This window comes from Gracilinanus agilis, chromosome 5, assembly GCF_016433145.1.
Source record: "Gracilinanus agilis isolate LMUSP501 chromosome 5, AgileGrace, whole genome shotgun sequence".
Lineage (NCBI taxonomy): Eukaryota > Metazoa > Chordata > Mammalia > Didelphimorphia > Didelphidae > Gracilinanus > Gracilinanus agilis.
In genome coordinates, this window is record NC_058134.1 from 205,355,861 (window position 1) to 205,374,296 (window position 18,436).

At 39.1% G+C, this 18,436-nt stretch overlaps 1 protein-coding gene across 1 annotated transcript in view; it reads left to right on the forward strand.

Moving 5' to 3' along the window:
* Window positions 1-10,956: 10,956 nt before the first annotated feature.
* Window positions 10,957-18,436, forward strand: part of IQSEC3 (IQ motif and Sec7 domain ArfGEF 3) — a 155,392-nt gene continuing 147,912 nt past the window's right edge. The window contains exon 1 of the mRNA XM_044678205.1: window positions 10,957-11,540. Coding sequence (XP_044534140.1) covers window positions 10,957-11,540 — 584 coding nt within the window. The remainder of the gene's footprint in view (window positions 11,541-18,436) is intronic.

The window sequence follows — 18,436 nt, forward strand, 5'->3', positions numbered from 1 at the left end:
GAGTAATGAATGCTGGAGGGGATGTGGCAAAATTGGGACATTGATGCATTGCTGGTGGAGTTGTGAACTGATCCAGCCATTCTGGCTGGCAATTTGGAATCACGCTCAAAGGGCTATAAAAGAGTGCTTGCCCTTTGATCCAGCCATACCATTGTTGGGTTTGTACCCCAAAGAGATCATAGATAAACAAACTTGTACGAAAATATTCATAGCTGCGCTTTTTGTGGTGGCAACAAATTGGAAAAGGAGGGAATGTCCTTCAATTGGGGAATGGCTGAACAAACTGTGGTATATGCGGGTGATGGAATACTATTGTGCTAAAAGGAATAATAAACTGGAGAAGTTCCAGGCGAACTGGAGAGACCTCCGGGAACTGATGCAGAGCGAAAGGAGCAGAGCCAGAAGAACTCTATACACAGAGACTGATATACTGTGGTAAAATTGAATGTAATGGACTTCTGTACCAGCAGCAATGCAATGACCCAGGACAATTCTGAGGGATTTATGGTAAAGACGCTACCCACATTCAGAGGAAGGACTGCAGGAGAGGAAACATATAAGAAAAACAACTGCTTGAACGCATGGGTCGGGGTGGACATGACTGAGGGTGTAGACTCGAAACTACCACACCAATGCAACTACCAACAATTTGGAAATTGGTCTTGTTCAAGGACACATGACAAAACTAGTGGAAACGCGCATCGGCCAAGGGTGGGGGGGGCGCGGGGGGGGTGGTTGAAGGGGAAAGGTGGAGCATGAATCATGTAACCATGTTAAAAATGAATATTAATAAATGTTTAAAAATAATAATAATAAACAAATGAACAAACAAACAAATAAATAAAATGATAAATAATACCTATCTAAAACTGTCAGCAAGCATTGTAATGGAGATACACTAGATACCTTCCCAATAAGATCAGGGATGAAGCAAGGATGCCTACTATCATTGCTTCACAGCTATCACAAATGCTACTATTGCTAGCCATAGCAATAAGAGAAGTAAAAGGAAATAAAGGGATTAGCAATGAAAAAACAAAACTATCTCTCCTTGCAGATGAAATGATGATATATTTAGAGAACCCTAAAAATTCAACTCAAAAACTATTTGAAAAAATTAACAACTTTAGCAAAGTTGTAGGATATAAAATACATCTGCATAAATCATCAACATTTCTTTATATTACCAACAAAGCCCAGCAACAAAGGATAGAAAAAGAAATTCCACTTAAGTTACCTGTAGACAATATAAAATACGTGGGTGTGTCTACCTACCAAGACAAACCCAAGAATTATTGCACACAATTACAAAACTCTTTTCACACAAATAAAGGCAGCTCTAAACAATTGGAAAAAGTACTATTTGTTCATGGGTTGGTTGAGCCAATATAATAAAAATGACAATCATACCTAAATTAATCTACTTATTCAGTGCCATGCCAATCCAATTGCCCAAAAATTATTTTATAAAACTAGAAAAAATAATAACAATTAATCTGGAAGAACAAAAGATAAAAAATATCAAGGGAATCAATGGGAAAAAATGTAAAAGGTGGCCTAGTAGTACCAAATCTCAAGCTGTATTATAAAACAGTAATCATCAAAACAATCTGGGTAAGAAATAGAGCAATAGGTCAGATTAGCTACACAATGCATAGTAGCTAGTGACCATAGTTATTTAGTGTTTGATAAACTGAAAGATCCAAACTTTTGGGACAAGAAATCACTATTTGACAAAAACTGCTAGGAAAACTGGAAAAAAGTATGGTAGAGACTGGATATAGACCAACACCTCATACTTTATGTCACTATAAGGAAAAAATGGATACAAGATTTAGAAATAAAGGGTGTTACAAATTAGAAATTAGAAGAGTATAAAATAGTCTACCTGTAAAATTTATTAATAAGGGACGAATTCTCAAGATCTCTTTATCATCTCTGATAATCTGATAAGGACAGTTTAGTTGATAAGGAAATAACAGACACTGAACATCTTTTAGCTCATGCTTCCAGCTCTGTCTCCAGGAGTGTGGAGTTTTTTTTATATATATTTCAAGACTCATTTCACACAAAAGAACCCCTCCCCCCCCGAAACTTCACAGATGCGCAGAAGTTACAAATTATGTCATATCAAAACACAAAAGGTCTCATTGGCTTCAGAACAGATCAAGGCCAAGGCTGAATTTTGACTGGGTTCTTATCAGAAAGCCAAGTCGGGGAATATTTTCTCAGGGTTGAATTGCCCCTGCTAAGATTTTGGCCTTGGCTATACCAGGCAGCTGCATTCCTGGCCAAAGGGGGAGAGTGTTAACCTTTTAAATGCTGGCCCGCTAAGAACCTAAAGCTCTTCAATAAGGCCACAATATTTTTCAACAAGAAAAGGATCACAAAAGGGGTCAAAAGAGGAGTCTCAGATTTTTATCTATTCTCTTATTGGCTTCCCACATATTTCCCCCTTTTCTTTAAATTAAAATGATTTATTACATAGGAAAACTTTTAATAATGAAAGGAGTCATCAATTAGTTATAATCATCAGCTATAGCTGGATCTGATAGGATTTACAGATTAAACTGTTTATTTCTTGCTCTCTACAAAGAATGTATGACTAAATGATATAGAAAGCATCAGAGGATGTAAAATGGATAATTTTGATTATATTATACTGAAAATTTTAAAAGCAAATGCAACCAAGATTAGAAGAAAAAAAGATAGTGGAAAAAACATTTGTATGGCAAGAATCTCTGATAAAGGCCTGATTTCTCAAATATAGAGAGAATGGAGTTAAATTTATAAGAATACACATTATTCTCAAGTGGTCAAAGGATATGAACAGGTAGCTTGCAGATGAAAAAATCAAAGCTATATATAGATTCATGAAAAATTGCTAGAAATTGCCCTTGATTAGAGAAATGCAAATTAAAACAAATTTGAGGTACCATCTCACACCTATCAGGCTGTCTATTATGACAAAAAAGGAAAATAAGAAATGTCAGAGGGGCTGTGGGAAAGTTGGACACAAATGCACTGCTAATGGAGTTGTGAACTGATCCAACCATTCTGGTGAGTGATTTGGAACTATGCCCCAAGGGCTTTAAAACTATGTATACCCTTTGATCCAGCAATGCCTTAGAGATTTTTAAAAAAGGGCCAATGACCTACTTGCACAAAAATATGTATAACAGCTCTTTTTGTAGTTCCAAAAAAATTGGAAATTGAAGGGATATCCATCAATCGGGAATGGTTGAACACATTGTGGTATATGATTGTAATGGAATACTGTTGTGCTATAAGAAATGAGGAGAAGATTTATTTCAGAAAAACCTGGAAAAACCTGTTGCAAAGTGAAGTGAGAAGAATCAGGGGAACATTGTACACAGTAACAGCAAAATTATATGAGAAATATTTATGAATGACTTATCTTTAGCAATATATTAATCCAACATAATCTTCAAAGACTCATTATGAAAAATGCCATATACCTCCAGAGAAAGAACTGAAAAAATCTGAATGCAGATCAAGATGCACTATATTTTACTTTATTTCTTAATTTTTCTTTTGTTTGTTCAAATTCTCTTTCACAAAATGGCTAATGTAGAAAAAATGTTTACTCCTATTAAACATATAAAATCTATACTAGATTGCTTTGAGGGAAGGTGAGAATTTGGCTCAAACTTTTAAAAAATGAATGTTTAAATTGAGGAACAAAATAAAATATTATTAAAATTTTTAAAAGAAAAAGAAAAATAGTCTAGCTTTGGAATAAGAAAACTGAATTTTGAATCCTGCCTTTTCTACTTACTATGTATGTCAACATGGGAAATTGACTTCATCTCTCTATGCCTTCGTTTCCTCATTAAAGAAGGATGGGCTTGAACTAGAGTATTTCTTTGTGTGCTAAATTTCATGATTTTTAAATGAATCAATGGAAGATTTATTAAGTGCTTACTTTGTACCAGGTAAGTTGTACAATATAACACATTAAACATTTAGGAAAAGTCTTTGTGCCAAGAGACAGTGTCTGCTCTGGGCAAAGTGTGAGGGATATAAATAAGAAAAAGAAAGACAATCTCTGCCATCAAAGAACTTACAATCTAATGAGGGAAGCTAATACACAAAAGTAAGCTAAAAAAAGTGATCTGAAAAGCAGGGGTTGGGGCAGAGGAATAAAAATCCAGTGGTCCCTCTGTGGTAGGAAATGTAGGATTTTAGAAAAGGTAAGATTTTAAAGAGGGCTTCTGGGAGCAGCTAGACTGCTCACTGGATAGAGAGTCAGGCATGGAGATAGGAGGTTCTGGGTTCAAATATGGCCTCAGACACTTCCTAGCAGTGAGATCAAGGGCAAGCCCTCAGTTGCCTAGCCCTTACTGCCAGAGAAGATAAAGATGTTGTTTGTTTGTTTGTTTGTTTGTTTGTTTGTTTGTTTGTTTGTTTTTAAAGAGGGCTACTGAACCCTCTTTAAAGGGAGGCTCTGGGAAGAATTTTAAACTCTACCCTCCAGCTCTCCAGTCAGAGAGACAAAGGTATTGATGAGATACCAAAGCTGAAGCTATTTCTGTAATGATAAATTCCTGATCATAAGCTTATTGGGGAGGGAGGCAGGTAGGAAGAGACAGCATGATGGTGGAGTTGAAACCAAGCAATGTAGTCAGTAGGAAATGAATCACCTATGTGACAGAGATACAAATCCAAAAGAGACACAGCTCCTGTCCTCAAGGAGCTGCTTACAGTCTAATAAGAGGATATAAAACATAGAGAAGAGTTGTGGCCGGGAAAAGGAGTTTTAGATTCCCAGAATAGAGAGCTGAATGTAAAGTATTGTCATGTGTCCACATAGCAGATTAGGTGAGTTTTCACTTGGTCATTAGGAACAATTAATTTCAGGGCTGGGATTCCACAACTGAATGAATTAACTTCCTTTGAGAGAGAAAGGGGGACAGAGCCAATCTATCATTCAATCAATAAGCATATAGTAAGTGCTTATTACATGCAAGGCACTATGGTTGGCACTGGAAATACAAAGATTTAAAAAAATTAAAAATTAAAATTAAAAAAAGATAAACATGAAACAAAGAAAAACAGTCTCAGCACTTGAAGAATTTACGTTCTACTAGCAGATAATGAAAATTAACACATCACCAACAGGACAAGAACTTGAAATGTTTTCACTGAATATCCCTTGGAAGGAACTTAAACAATCATCTGGTCAAAGCCACACCTGAACAGGAATCACCTTTAAAGCATAACTGACAAATAGTCAGCCTCTACTGGAAGACATGAAGTGCTAGAGAGGACACACTGCCTCTTAAGCAGCCTTTTACCCTTGGGGGGGGGGCAGCTTTCATTTGCTAGAAAGTTTTGTTTTTGTTTTCACTTTGAGATGAAAGTTCTCTATAATTTCCATCCATTACTGCTAGTTCTGCCCTATGGGACTGAGCAGAATTAGTCAAGTAAGTACCTTCTCCAAAGGGCAATGTTTCAAAGGTTCCTTTTGATTCTAAATCTGTGAGCCTATGCTCCTGTCAAGCAGTATTGCTTCAACTGATCTTTGCATAAGGGAGACTGCCCTCAGAGCATAGGTAGAGGTGCCCTGACTGTTTCTAACTGACTATATGTTGCTGCTTCAGCACTGAAGGAATCAGGCACTTTGGAATAATGAAACAATCCTCTTATGACAGTATCGAGGGAGGGGATTCATTAGTTTAAAAGAGTCAGCCTCTGATTAACTCTCTACTTTTTATTCTCCCATGTGGCAAATAGCCTTCCTTTTTAGACTTTCTATGAGAGGATAGATATGATATACTCTCTCTCATTGTTGAAGAAACAACAAACCAATTACACGGTAGCTAAAGCTCATTTGGGCTTAGGCAAGTTGAATCTGAACCTTTGGCCCTGAGATTCCTCTTCCCCTTAGTATTTCACATGTTCACTCATTTGGGCACACTGGAATGACTGATCTCAGGGAGAGTTTCTGCACTGGCATTCATGGAGGAGCTCCGCTCATGACCTGGTTTCCCAGAGGGCTGGGACCTGGAGGAAGTTGTTTGGACAATGCAGAGTCAAAGTGAAATGAGAAATGCTAATTTAGTAGGCCCTCAAAATGTTTTATATTTTAATGGTATTAGTTTCAGCTGCCTAGGGAGTATAAAAGTAATTATAAATTACTCTCTGCCTGTAAGTCTTTGTTAATGACTATGCGCCTTTTGTTTTTAATATTTATTTTGAATGGATGAAATATTATGATTCATATTATGCATACAGTACCTTTCTATTTCTTATTTTTGGGGAATTTTTAGGCAGAAATCAACACTTAAGCATTAAGTAATTTTCTTTGAAATTCTAGGATGGAGTGTAAAGAACCAAAGAGTATGAAAAAAGGAGCCTAATTCCTGTCATTAGAGGTCAGTCTCCCTGAAGGCCTGAATTGACTGTGAGCAGAGGGGAACCTTTGCAGTGAGGGAGAGGGTGCAGTGCCCCTTGGGCTAGTAACAATTTTGATTATTACATACTTCTGAGAATTCTTGTATTCTTACTGCATTGTATACCTGCCTCTTCTAAGCTATGTCCTTCCTTCCCATAACTGTCCAACACTACCCCAAGTTTCTCAAGACTTCATGTTTTGTCTTTCTCTTTTCCCCTTTCCTGTTTCCTTTTTTAGGCTGTAAGATCCACACAAGAAGGGATTATTTTCTTTCCTTTTGATGTCTCCCTCTACATTGTTTAGTCAAAGGTTCTGAACCAAGTAGGTCTTCATTATTTTTGCTGGTAGTCATGCATGTGGTGTGATGACCAGAAGAGATAAAGCTCAAGCAGATCTTACTGTCCATTCTTTCAATTCAGTTCAGTTCAGTTCAATTAAAAAAGAATTAGATGCTGAGATATACCAGGCACCAATCAATTGTTAGTTGAATAAATGTGGTACTATATGGCTTTTGCCAATTGCTAATAGAAACACCAAAGGAATTAAAACCAGCAGGTCTGGATTTTTCTCTTTTTGCCACTTATTTCATGCAGAAAAATCCTTTGGGGGGGAGCAGCTGGGTAGCTCAGTGGATTGAGAGCCAGGCCTAGAGACGAGAGGTCCTAGGTTCAAATCTGACTTCAGATACTTCCAAGCTGTGTGACCCTGGGCAAGTCACTTGACCTCCATTGCCTACCCTTACCACTCTTCTGCCTTGGAGCCAATACACAGTATTGACTCCAAGATGGAAGGTAAGGGTTTAAAAAAAAAAAGAAAAAGAAAGAAAAATCCTTGAAGGATGGAATTAGAGGTCAAGGAAAATTCAGTGATTTTTTGTGGTCTTGAGCAAGTTACTTTTATAATCCATGTCCATCTTGACCCTCCACTACCTAAAAATCAGTGTTGTTTTATTTCATTCTTCCCCCAGAATCCTCTAGTACTCCTAAGAGGATTTTGGGGGGGGTACCTATCTATTCTTTATGCAAAGATCTCCACCCCTACTCATGTGCCTTGACTACTTCTCCTTTCTCATGTTAAATTCATGAAGTCCTTACTGTGGATGGACTAGGGTCTTCACCTTATAGATGCAACAGATAAGAATTGACAAAAAGAGCCCAGTAGAGAGAGAGAGAGAATAGCTCAGTCTTGCTAGTTTTAAAGTTGCAGGTTGTAAATCAAAAGAAGCTTCCTCCATCTATGAGGACACAGAGGATTGGACATGCTAGGCAAACTAGACATGCATGAAGGCATGTTAGGAGAGTTGGGTATGTCCAGAGAAGACTGATTTATACCTCATTATTTGAGAGCTTCAGTTTCCTCATCTGTAAAATAGTACACACACTATCCTATATTGTTAATATATTAGCATGAAGTTACATATGAGTTATTCTTATGAATGATTATCTTGGATGTTTCACAGGCTATAAAATTAAAGAATCTTAGAATTAGAAGAAGGTTCAGAGTCTTCTAGTCAAACCATACAGAATAAGAATCACCTAGACATTCCCCTAAAATGGTTATCCAGCTTCTGCCTGAAGAACTCTAGTGATGAAGATCTTGCAACATTTTTAGGAAAAACATTTCAGTCCTGGAAAAAGTTATTTTTTTCTTCTCTTGTACTGAAATCTGCATCTTAGCAACTTCTACCCAGAGACATCTACCCTCTCCTACCTCTTCCATATGACAATCATTTAAATACTTGAAGAGAGCTATCCTCTCCTTTAAGTCATCTCTTCTCATTTATTTAACAAACATTTATTAAGGACTTACCATATACAAGGCATAGTGCTATAATGTGGGGGCACAAATATGTCCCTGCTGTCAAGAAGCTTACAATGTGTTGGTATGGATAAAGATATACAATAGATAAATAAAAACAAAACATACACAAAGTAAATGCAAGGTAATTTGAGGCAAAAGGTAGAAAGGCACTAAGAATTGGAATAAGGATCAGGAAATGCTTTGGATAGGGGAAAGCACTTGAAAGAAGCTAAGGATTCCAAGGGGTATGGGTGAGAACATGTAAGGTATAGGGGATAGCCTAATCAAAACTCTTCTTCAAGTTCAACATTTCTAGCTCATTTAGCTGATTCATATAGCATGATTTCTCATGTAGTATGAATTCCACAAGACTGGAATTCCTTGTTATCCTAGATTGGGGGAGATATAATTATGCAAATGTGAATCTAGTCTTCATCAGGCATCTAGGCAGCTAATGGCAGGCACAGTGGTTAGAGTGCTAGGCCTGGAATCAAACAAAATCCAGTCTCTGACACATCATTTGTGTGACCCTGGGTAAATCACTTCACCCACTTACTTCAGTTTTCTCACCAGTAAAATAGGGATGATAACAGCAACTCCCAAAGTTACTATGAGGATCAAACAAGATATTTGTAAAGTGTTTAGTGCAGTGCTTAGTAGCTGATATATAAATGCTTATTCCCTTTTCTTCTTTATTGTCTTCTTCACCAATAGGCCAGGAACCATAAATCGAATATAAAATTGCATAATTAGGACAAAACAGCAAAGTTAATAACAAAGAAATAGATATGGAAAAAAGAAATGGATAGAGATCCAGACCTGGATTTGGGAGATACTGGGTTCAAATTTATCCTTAGGCACTTCCTAGCTGTGTGACATGGGGAAGCTACTTAACCCCAATTTCCTAGCCCTTACCACTCTTTTTTCTTGGAACTGATACTGAGTATTGATTCTAAGATAGAAGATAAGAGTTTTTACAGAATAAGAAGAAACAGAAGCAGAAGCAGAAGGTGATGTTGATGAAGATGATGATAATGATAATGAAGAAGAAGAAGAAGAAGAAGAAGAAGAAGAAGAAGAAGAAGAAGAAATAATCCTCTCCATCCCATCTCCAACTGTATATACAAACACAAAGAAGTATAATTTCCCACACACTCCAATGTGACTGATGGAAGAGGAAATAGTGCCTGGACAAAACTGTGTAAAAACGAAATTAAATGAACACTCTGGTTCTTAGTTTCCATAGAGTTTATTAATAATCACTTGAAATAGAGAGAAGTAGAGATTATAGCCCAATCTAATGTAACTTTGACTACATGTTTCTCTACATGATAACTGAGTGTCTTACATTAGATATTTTCCAAAAAGGTGAAGTTTCCAGATAAGACATTTTAGCTACTTAAGAATAGGCCCCATTTTGTGCTATGACTTTACTTCCAGAAGGCATATTTCATTTTCCTTGACCATGAAAGAAGATATAACTAGATTTCTCTATGTTGCCTTCAAGCTAAAATATACTGAGATTCTAAGAAAAATACATGATCCCCACCCTCAGAGAATCTCTTTATCCATAAAATTAAAAAAAAAAAGTTGAACGAGGTGATCTCTAAGATCCTCTCTAGTTCTAACATTCTAAGAATGCTAGAGTTTGTCTTTTGTCGTACAAACTAGACAGTTATCACTTCTCCTCATGTGACAAAGCATATATAACTGTAGGATAGATTAGCTTCAAGGTTTAAGTTCCTCCTCTTTTTTTTTTCATTCTCATGAGTTATAAAATCTCCACAAGATCTTGAGAAGAGGAGGGGTATTTGAAGTTGAGTTCTGAAAAGAATATTATAGAGGTTAAAAAAGATAAGTTTAATATAACCTTCAGTTCCTAGGTATGGTAGAGGAAGTTTATCTTCATTAGCAGAAGGCACAGCGAGAGAAATGCATTCAGATCACAAGGGGGAGTGTCGATCCGTTGGGCTGAGAGGAGGGGAAAGTGGATTGTTAAGCAATGGAACAGTTAACTAGGGCAAGAGTTGGATCTCCTTTTCTGAAGGTACTCAAGATGTCTATGATGGTTTACAAAAAGGCAACCTTAACACCATGGAAAAACGAACACCAGGGGTTGACCATATGGTATAGTCCATCTCTCCTTTTCTCTCTCGTTTTATCTCATTTCTCTTCTTTCACTTTCTCCAATCTTTTCTTTTCCATTCTATCTTTTCATTGCCTTCCCTCTACCTTTCCTCCCTCTTTCATCTTCATTCAACTCCTTTTTCTCATTTAGTCTCACATTACTTTCTCCAAACCTCTTTTTTTTTCTTTTCTTTTCTTTTCTTTTTTTTTTTTGTTTTCTCCATTTCCCTCTTTTCCCTCACTTTCGGTCTATCCTAGCCCGTCTTTTTTCCTTAGATCATTTATTTCTTTAGAAATTCTCTGGATTTCCCCTCCTGTCTCTTCCTCCCTTTCTCTTCCCAGTTCTGTCCTCAAGAAAGCCTATCCTCTTCAGAGAGAGATGGTGGGTTGGGGCTAGAGCCCCGCCCCTTCGATGCGTGATATGTGTGTGCGTGTGTGTGTGTGTGTGCGCGCGCGCGCGCGTGTGTGTGCCCATGACGCGGCAGTGGTGGGGAGGGAGGAAGGACAGGGAGGGGAGGGGTGCATTATACTCAGTCTCCTCCGCTTCCCGCACTCCTTCGCTCTCCACCGCCACCGAGGCGCAGGTTGGGCGCAGGCGGTGGCGGGCCGGCATGGAGAGCCTGTTGGAGAACCCCGTGCGTGCTGTCCTCTATCTGAAAGAGCTCACGGCCATCGTGCAGAACCAGCAAAGCCTCATCCACACCCAGCGCCAGCGCATAGACGAACTGGAAAAGCGGCTGGACGAGTTGAGCGCTGAGAACCGCAGCCTGTGGGAACAGCAGCAGCTTCTGCAAAACCAGCCTCCGCCCGGGCTGGTCCCCCAGGCGCAAGCCCCACTCCAGGCTTCCCCGGCTTCTGCTAGGACCAGTTCCCCTGAACCTCCCCAGAACCAGGGACAGCTCTCTTCCATCTCCCCACTGCCACCGCTGGTAGTGGCTGCGCCGCCGCCGCAGCAACCGCCACCACCGCCGCAGCTGCAGCAGCCAACTCAGCACCACGGACAGCTCGCAACGCTACCCCAGCCGGGCCCCAGCAGAGCTTTAACACCCCAAACACCCCACCAGCATATCGCGGTCTCCGGAGCCGCTGTCGATAAGGAAAAGGAGCGCCCCCCTTGTTGCGCCGCTGCTGGAACCCTCCTCCCCCACAAGCCCCCTGCCGCCCTCGGCAAGGGCGTCCTAGGCAGGAGACCTGAGTGAGTGGAGAAGAGGGGACCAGGGCCACTGGGGAGGGGACAGTAGGAGGAAGGAGAGTCAAGGGAAAAAAAACTAGGTGGGGGGCTCAGTGAAGAAAACGGGGAGCTTGGGATGGGGAACCTGGAGACCCAAGAGCAATATGAAGTGAAGGGAAAAGATGGGTGTTTGGTGATTGAAGTAGGGAGGAGTGTTTCAAGGGGATTTGGGGTGAAGAGAAGAAGAAAGATGTTAGTGTTTGAAAGAAATATAGATTAGTGTTGAATGAAGTTGAGGTGAGGAGAATGAAAAGCGAAATAGAATCATCAGTAATTTAAGGTATTAGGTTGAAGGGGCAGGGTTGATTCTGTAATTGGCAAAGGAAAGGGGGTAATTAGGGAGGCATAAATCTTGGGGGAAGAAGAGCACTGTTAAGAGACTTAGAACTTGGGCAGAAAGATTTAGAAAGAGATTGGGGCCATAAGGAAATTTGATTCTGAGAAGGGCTTTTGGTGAGGAGGTAAAGTGGAGGACATTAGTAAGGGGCAAAGGAAAGTAGAATTGGGACATAATAGGTAATGGAATAAAGAAGACAGAGAAGGATATGAAAAGAGAAAAAAAGAGAAGATAGTCAAGCAAATGTAAAGGAGTTGGCAACAGGGGGAAATGAAGGAAGCAAGCAGGAATTCTCCCCAAAGGGAAAATATTCAGTTCTCAGATTGATGCAGGGAGAGCAAGAGCAAGGAGCTACTCGAAGAGAAGCCAAATCCTTTCCCCTGACTATGTTGGCACCTTGCCCCTGAAAAAGCAATAACCATCCAAAGAGACTGAAGAAAATCAGCCCACCAAGCAAGCCATTGTAAAGCTATGTTCTAGTTTTAGCTGATTATTGCCAACCCAGGGAGCTTCCCTTGGCTGATGAAGGAAAGATGTTGAGGGAGATATTTGACAATGTTGACTTTTGCTGGTTATGCTTATCTGTGCAATTTGCAGTTACAAATTTCTGAGTTCCTCAACTTGTGTTTTCAGGTCAGAGATGGTCTCAGAGATGAGAATAATTAAGGCTATAAGTTCTCATCCAAGGATTCTAGGAACTTCTTTAACCTCCTTAGGAAAGATGTGAGAAAAGGAACCAATTTATTCTCTCTTCTCTGTCATGAGGAAGACTATGTCATGGTACCATGTTTTCTCTGCTAAATTAGGCAATGGGAGGATTTTATGGAAGGCATATTCAAAGGAGCTTAGTGTCTGAGCTTTCTCTATAGTGGTGTTGAGGGAGTTTGTGGATATGTGTGTCTGTGGGGAGACAGTAATTCCATTTGTGTTCTTGTTAAGGTTCAGACACTTAGTGACGAAGAGAATTTGGGAGATTTGATGTGGTTTTTTTTTCCATCCTTGCTCTAAAGTTAAGTTGGTTGGTACAGGGAATCCTAATATAAATTCACACAGAATCACTGAGTCACAGAATATCAGAGTTGAAAAGGAAATCAGAGATCATCTATATTACTCCATTTTATAGATGAGGAAACTCAGGACTTAAGAGGCTAAACAATGTTGCCTAAGGTTACATAGGCAATAAGTGATGGCACCAGTATTCTAAAGCAGATCTTTCTATTTTAAGCCCAGGGATTCACTTTAGATCCAAAGGTTAGAAATAATATTATAAGGAAGATCTTTTTGGAAGTAGTGAGCATTAAGGTGTTACAGGGATAAGTGAAGGTGAAGGGTCAATGGAAGCTGTCCTGAGGCTCCAAAATAGTGGGAAATAAAGAAGGAAGAAAAGACGAAATAGGAGAGGAAGAGAGAGAGAGAAGAGCATGGCATGAAAAGAAAAGTCTGCAATTGTAGGGGAAACCATTTTGTGAGGCAATCCATTCCACTCTGGGACAGCTCTAATTTTTAGGAAGTTTTCCTTTACATTGAGTTAAAATCTGCTCTCTGTAACCTCTGACCATTTCTCCCAGCCTCCTGGCCTGAGCCAATTCACCTCTGAGACAGACATCTAGTTTATTCTCAGCATTATGAAAGGATGAGCAATCTGAAGAATTTTGCTCAAGTCCCTGCTAGACTCATTTTTCTGACTCCCACTTAGCTTTGTTGTTGTCATTGTTTTGCTCTGAGCATTCCAGCTTCTCCTGTCTTTACTTATCCATAAGCAATGAAAAGTTATAGAATGATTTCTCCTCCACATTCATGGCTTGTCAGAATTTTCTTTTTGGGGAACACTATGAGCCAATCCTCTTCAGGCATGATAATATAATAATATGGGGACCTAACTTGCTTTACTGATTGAATTTTTGTCCCTAAAGATTGTTATATCTTTATTCTTGGTGATTTTGATTTTGATTCTTTGCCTTGCCTTCTCTACTTACTTGTTATCTCTGTCTCTTGTCAGCCCAAATTTCCAGTTCCTTTTTCCCTATCCTATTTCTGGGGGTTTGCATTGTCAGCAAGGACCCAGAGTCAGTGGATTCCCTACTGTTTATTCCTTGTAGCTAGTTCACCTAGATGGTACAGGAAATCCTAATTCTTCCACCCAAACACTACTGCTAGGAACCCAGAGCTGTCAAGAAGCTTCCTCTTCTATCATCATGTCACCCACCAATGAAAGAAAAAGAATACATCAGTTTCATTGAATTTCTTTTCCCTTTCTAGTTTTGAAAAATGAGGAATTTGGGAAAGGGTTTCATTGTAAATCATTTCCATTTAGAATGTTGCCATCATTTTCTCCAGAAGATAGGGCACTTAGGTTGAAGTTCCTTTCCCAGCTTGTCGCACACTCCATTTCTACCCCAAATGATCTTATCTTCACATAGAACCTCAAGAATCACTTTTTTTACTATTTACTAAATCTCTCAAGGTGCCTATTTTAGTCCAGCTCTAATCTCTCCATTAGGTTTTAGTCTTCTGTATATTACTTAGTCCAAATGCCCATATCTAATAGTAGAAGATAAAATTTAGCAAGAATTCTCTCTCTCTCTCTCTCTCTCTCTCTCTCTCTCTCTCTCTCTCTCTCTCTCTCTGTGTGTGTGTGTGTGTGTATAATACTTCTCTTTATGAGGTTTTTCCCTATCGAACTCTTTGCTGCTGGAATAGTAAAAGGAAGCAAAGAGAAGTCTGGTCATATTTTTCTTTTCTCCTTGCCATCCTTGCTATCTTTTCTTTATTCCTACTGCAGTGCCATTGGCTTTCACAGAGAATGTTGGTTTGGAAGCTGAGGGAGGTTGGGAAATAGAACTCAAAATGCAACTTACCTCCTTCCCTTCCCAGGTTTCCCTCACCTACTTATTGGCAGAAGCTTAGGAAAGCCTATGTCTGGGGAAGATAAAGGGCTTCTTTTCTTTTTCCAACTGATTAATCACCCCTGATCTGTATTAACATGCAGCTTGAGCTTTCTCTTTCTTTCCTTCCTTAGGCTGTTGGAGACACAAAGGAATGAATATAAGTCTTGGGGGTCAGGCACAAAACAGTTTAAGGAGCAAGGGAGTAGAATGATGGGAGAAAGCAAAGAGTAGAGATTTCATGGAAGGAGAGAAACAGGCAAGGAGGGGATCTAAAGGGCATAGAGTTATTCTTTCTGGCTTTTGGCTCCCACTATGCAGGCCTCTGAACTAAAGCATGAAACAGTTTGATCATTTTTTTCAATCAAGATTCCTAACATTCATAGAATTGATTATTCTCTTTTTTTCTGGCTGTAATCAGAATCACAGCCTGACATAGCAAAGCTCTCTTGCCCACTGAGCTGAAGGACTATGGCCTATGGAAATTGCAAATCCTCCTGCCCTATCTGCCTTGGGCACAAAGATATTTAAGCAATAGAGTACATTAACACTGGACTAGGCCTAGATTGTAAGGTCCTATAGGCAAGGGTCCTAGACTAGGAGATGATAAAGTATTGCATAATTTGAAGGAGATATGGGGAAAATATACTTACTCCATTCTCCCTTTTCTTCTCATCTCTTTTATTTCGCCTCTCCTTTTGCTTCTATCTTCTTTTCCCCTCTACATTTGTTTTCTCTTTCCCTCTTTTGATTTTTCCTCCCTCTAGATCCTTTTCTATCTCTCCCACCTTTATTTCCCCCCTCTTTTTTCTATCTTGCTCTTTTCCTCCTTCCTTCTTCTTTTTCTTTTTTCCCTTACCTCTTGTTTCTTGTCTTCCCTTTATTTTCTCTTCTTCCTTCTCTTTTTTATTTTCTCCCCCATTTCCTATGTCTTCTTCTCTTAAAATATTTTTATTTATACCTTTTCTCTCTACAATATAGTCATTTCTGGAAAAAGATCAGTCTTTCTATACTCAAGCCACTAATGAATCCTCCTTAGTAATAAAGAAAAATGTTTAAACAAAACCACCTGTAAGTATAGTAAATATGCTCCCCTTGGGACAATAATATAAATCCATGTGAGGTATCTTCTTCATTTAACATACACTGATGTATGTGAGTAATATAGGTGATAGATGTGGATTGTTGTTGTTGTTCGCCCTTCAAACTCAAAGAGGACCAATGACATGTTGCTGGGGTCAGAGTACTGAGCGTTTGACTGTGACTAATCAGTTCAATATGAGCTTGGAAGGCTCTGCCACAGGGCAGGCACAAATAGTCTGTTTGAACATTTGGGATGGAGATGCCTGTAGATTTATGGGTAGGATAATAATGAGTAAGGAGAGAGAATTTCTTATTCTGTAAATATCTTCACTCATGAGCAAATTGCTGAATGGGGAGGAAGGTTTATGGTAGCAACAACATGTACACCAGCAAAGTTCTCAGAGAGAACAAGTCTATTAATTCCTTTATCATGGACTGGACCTATTTTGCCCACTGGGTGTAATCTTCACTGGTCCAAGGAATTTTTTATTCACTTGAATTTATTAATCTTTTTCTATTTACATTCTTTTCAGTAAATCAACTGCGAGCTGGCTAATGAATATGATTACATAATGAACTAAATAGTTTGTGATCCCCAGGGAAGAAATCATCACATGTCAACCTTCTCACTAGAAGCTGGATGTGTCTCCCACTTTTCCCAGGTTGACTAGTTTCCTCAGCTTCTATCTACATCATTCCTGTCACTAGACCCTGGAGGTGTCTCTTTTTCCAGATTGACCATTGATCCCAACTTCCACCCAAAATGTCCACTACCACTTACACACAAACAAAAACAGACATACACACATAAAGACAGATAAAAAATACATAAATATATGCACGCATACTATATATAATATACACATGCATTATATTAGGGCAGCTGGGTAGCTCAGTGGATTGAGAGCCAGGCCTAGAGATGGGAGGTCCTAGGTTCAAATCTGGCCTCAGACACTTCCCAGCTGTGTGACCCTGGGCAAGTCACTTGACCCCCATTGCCTACCCTTACCACTCTTCCACCTATAAGTCAATACATAGAAGTTAAGGGTTTAAAATAAAAAAAATTTTTAAAAAAATTGGGGGCAGCTGGGTAGCTCAGTGGATTGAGAGCCAGGCCTAGAGACAGGAGGTCCTAGGTTCAAATCCGGCCTCAGATACTTCCCAGCTGTGTGACCCTGGGCAGGTCACTTGACCCCCATTGCCTACCCTTACCACTCTTCCACCTATAAGTCAATACACAGAAGTTAAGGGTTTAAAATTAAAAAAAAAAGAAAAAAGAAAAAAGAAAAAAAAATAATATACACATACATATATATGAATAGATAACATAATAATGATGGAGAGAGCAAAATATTAAAGGGATCCCATTTGATGGGTTTAAAGTGTCCATTGCCAGACACTTCTAACCACAGGGATAGAAAATAGTTTTTCTGCATAGATTCCTTCTCCTTTATGGGAAGGAGAAAGAAAGAGATAGAGTGATAGACCTTCAAATAATTGTTCAATTAGAGGGGACCATCAGTCAACAAGTTTCAAGCATTGTGCTACCAAGAATGGAGCTCACATTCTAAAAGAGGAGATGACATGGGAAAATTTAGTTACCAGATGTATATTTGCTAATGAAAAGTTAAGGGAAGATATTTTCCCTTGGAGGAAGGGTAATGTGTCTGAAAGATGCTTAGGTCATCTCACTAATCTTTCTTCTTATCAGCCCAGTAAACACCTTCATTGCCTGCAATTCAGCAATTTATGATAATCTTTCTAGTTGAAGAGATAGGAGTAGAGGGAGAAGCAAAATTCCTGTCTACCTGTATCTCCCCACATGGTGCCAAGATGGCACCCCCACAAGAGGATGCCACAGAAATTCGAGGTTTGCTTCTTTATTTTCTTCTTTCCTGTGTCTCTTAGAATTTTCTGAGAAAGTCTCATAATCCCTTAGTTGTATATACATCAGTGATCAGTGCTGGAAGATTCTGGAGAAGTCTCTCATCTCCATGGTGATTCTGATACATGACTGCATATCTAATACAGTGATTACATATGTCAAGAAAGCATTATGACCGTGTAGCCCGTTACCTATCTTCCATGAGAACAGAGGTCTGTCTGATTATTTGTTCTCTGGGACCATCACTGTTTTTTTTCTTCTTCAGCTAACTCAGTGTTTGGCTTTCTTTTAATGATTTTTTTGACTTATGTTACTGTAGTCATTGTGTGGGTACAGTGCCTTTATTGGTTCTGCTTATTTCACTGCATATCAACTCACACAAATCCTCCTATGGTTCTCTTGCCTAAGAATAACATTCTATTACTTTTCATTCCATTCTATTCATAGGCCAAACTTTTTCTATCTACTTACCAATAGACAGGCACCCACTTTCTAGTAATTTACTAAAATGAAAAGTGCTACTAACACTCTTTTGGAATATAGTGGACATTTGCTCCTGTCTATGACTTCGTTGAGGGCATATACCTAGTAGTGGGAGTAAAGAAAAGGACAATTTATTAATTTTTCTTGTATAATTTCAAGTTGATATACAGAATGGTAGGACCAATTG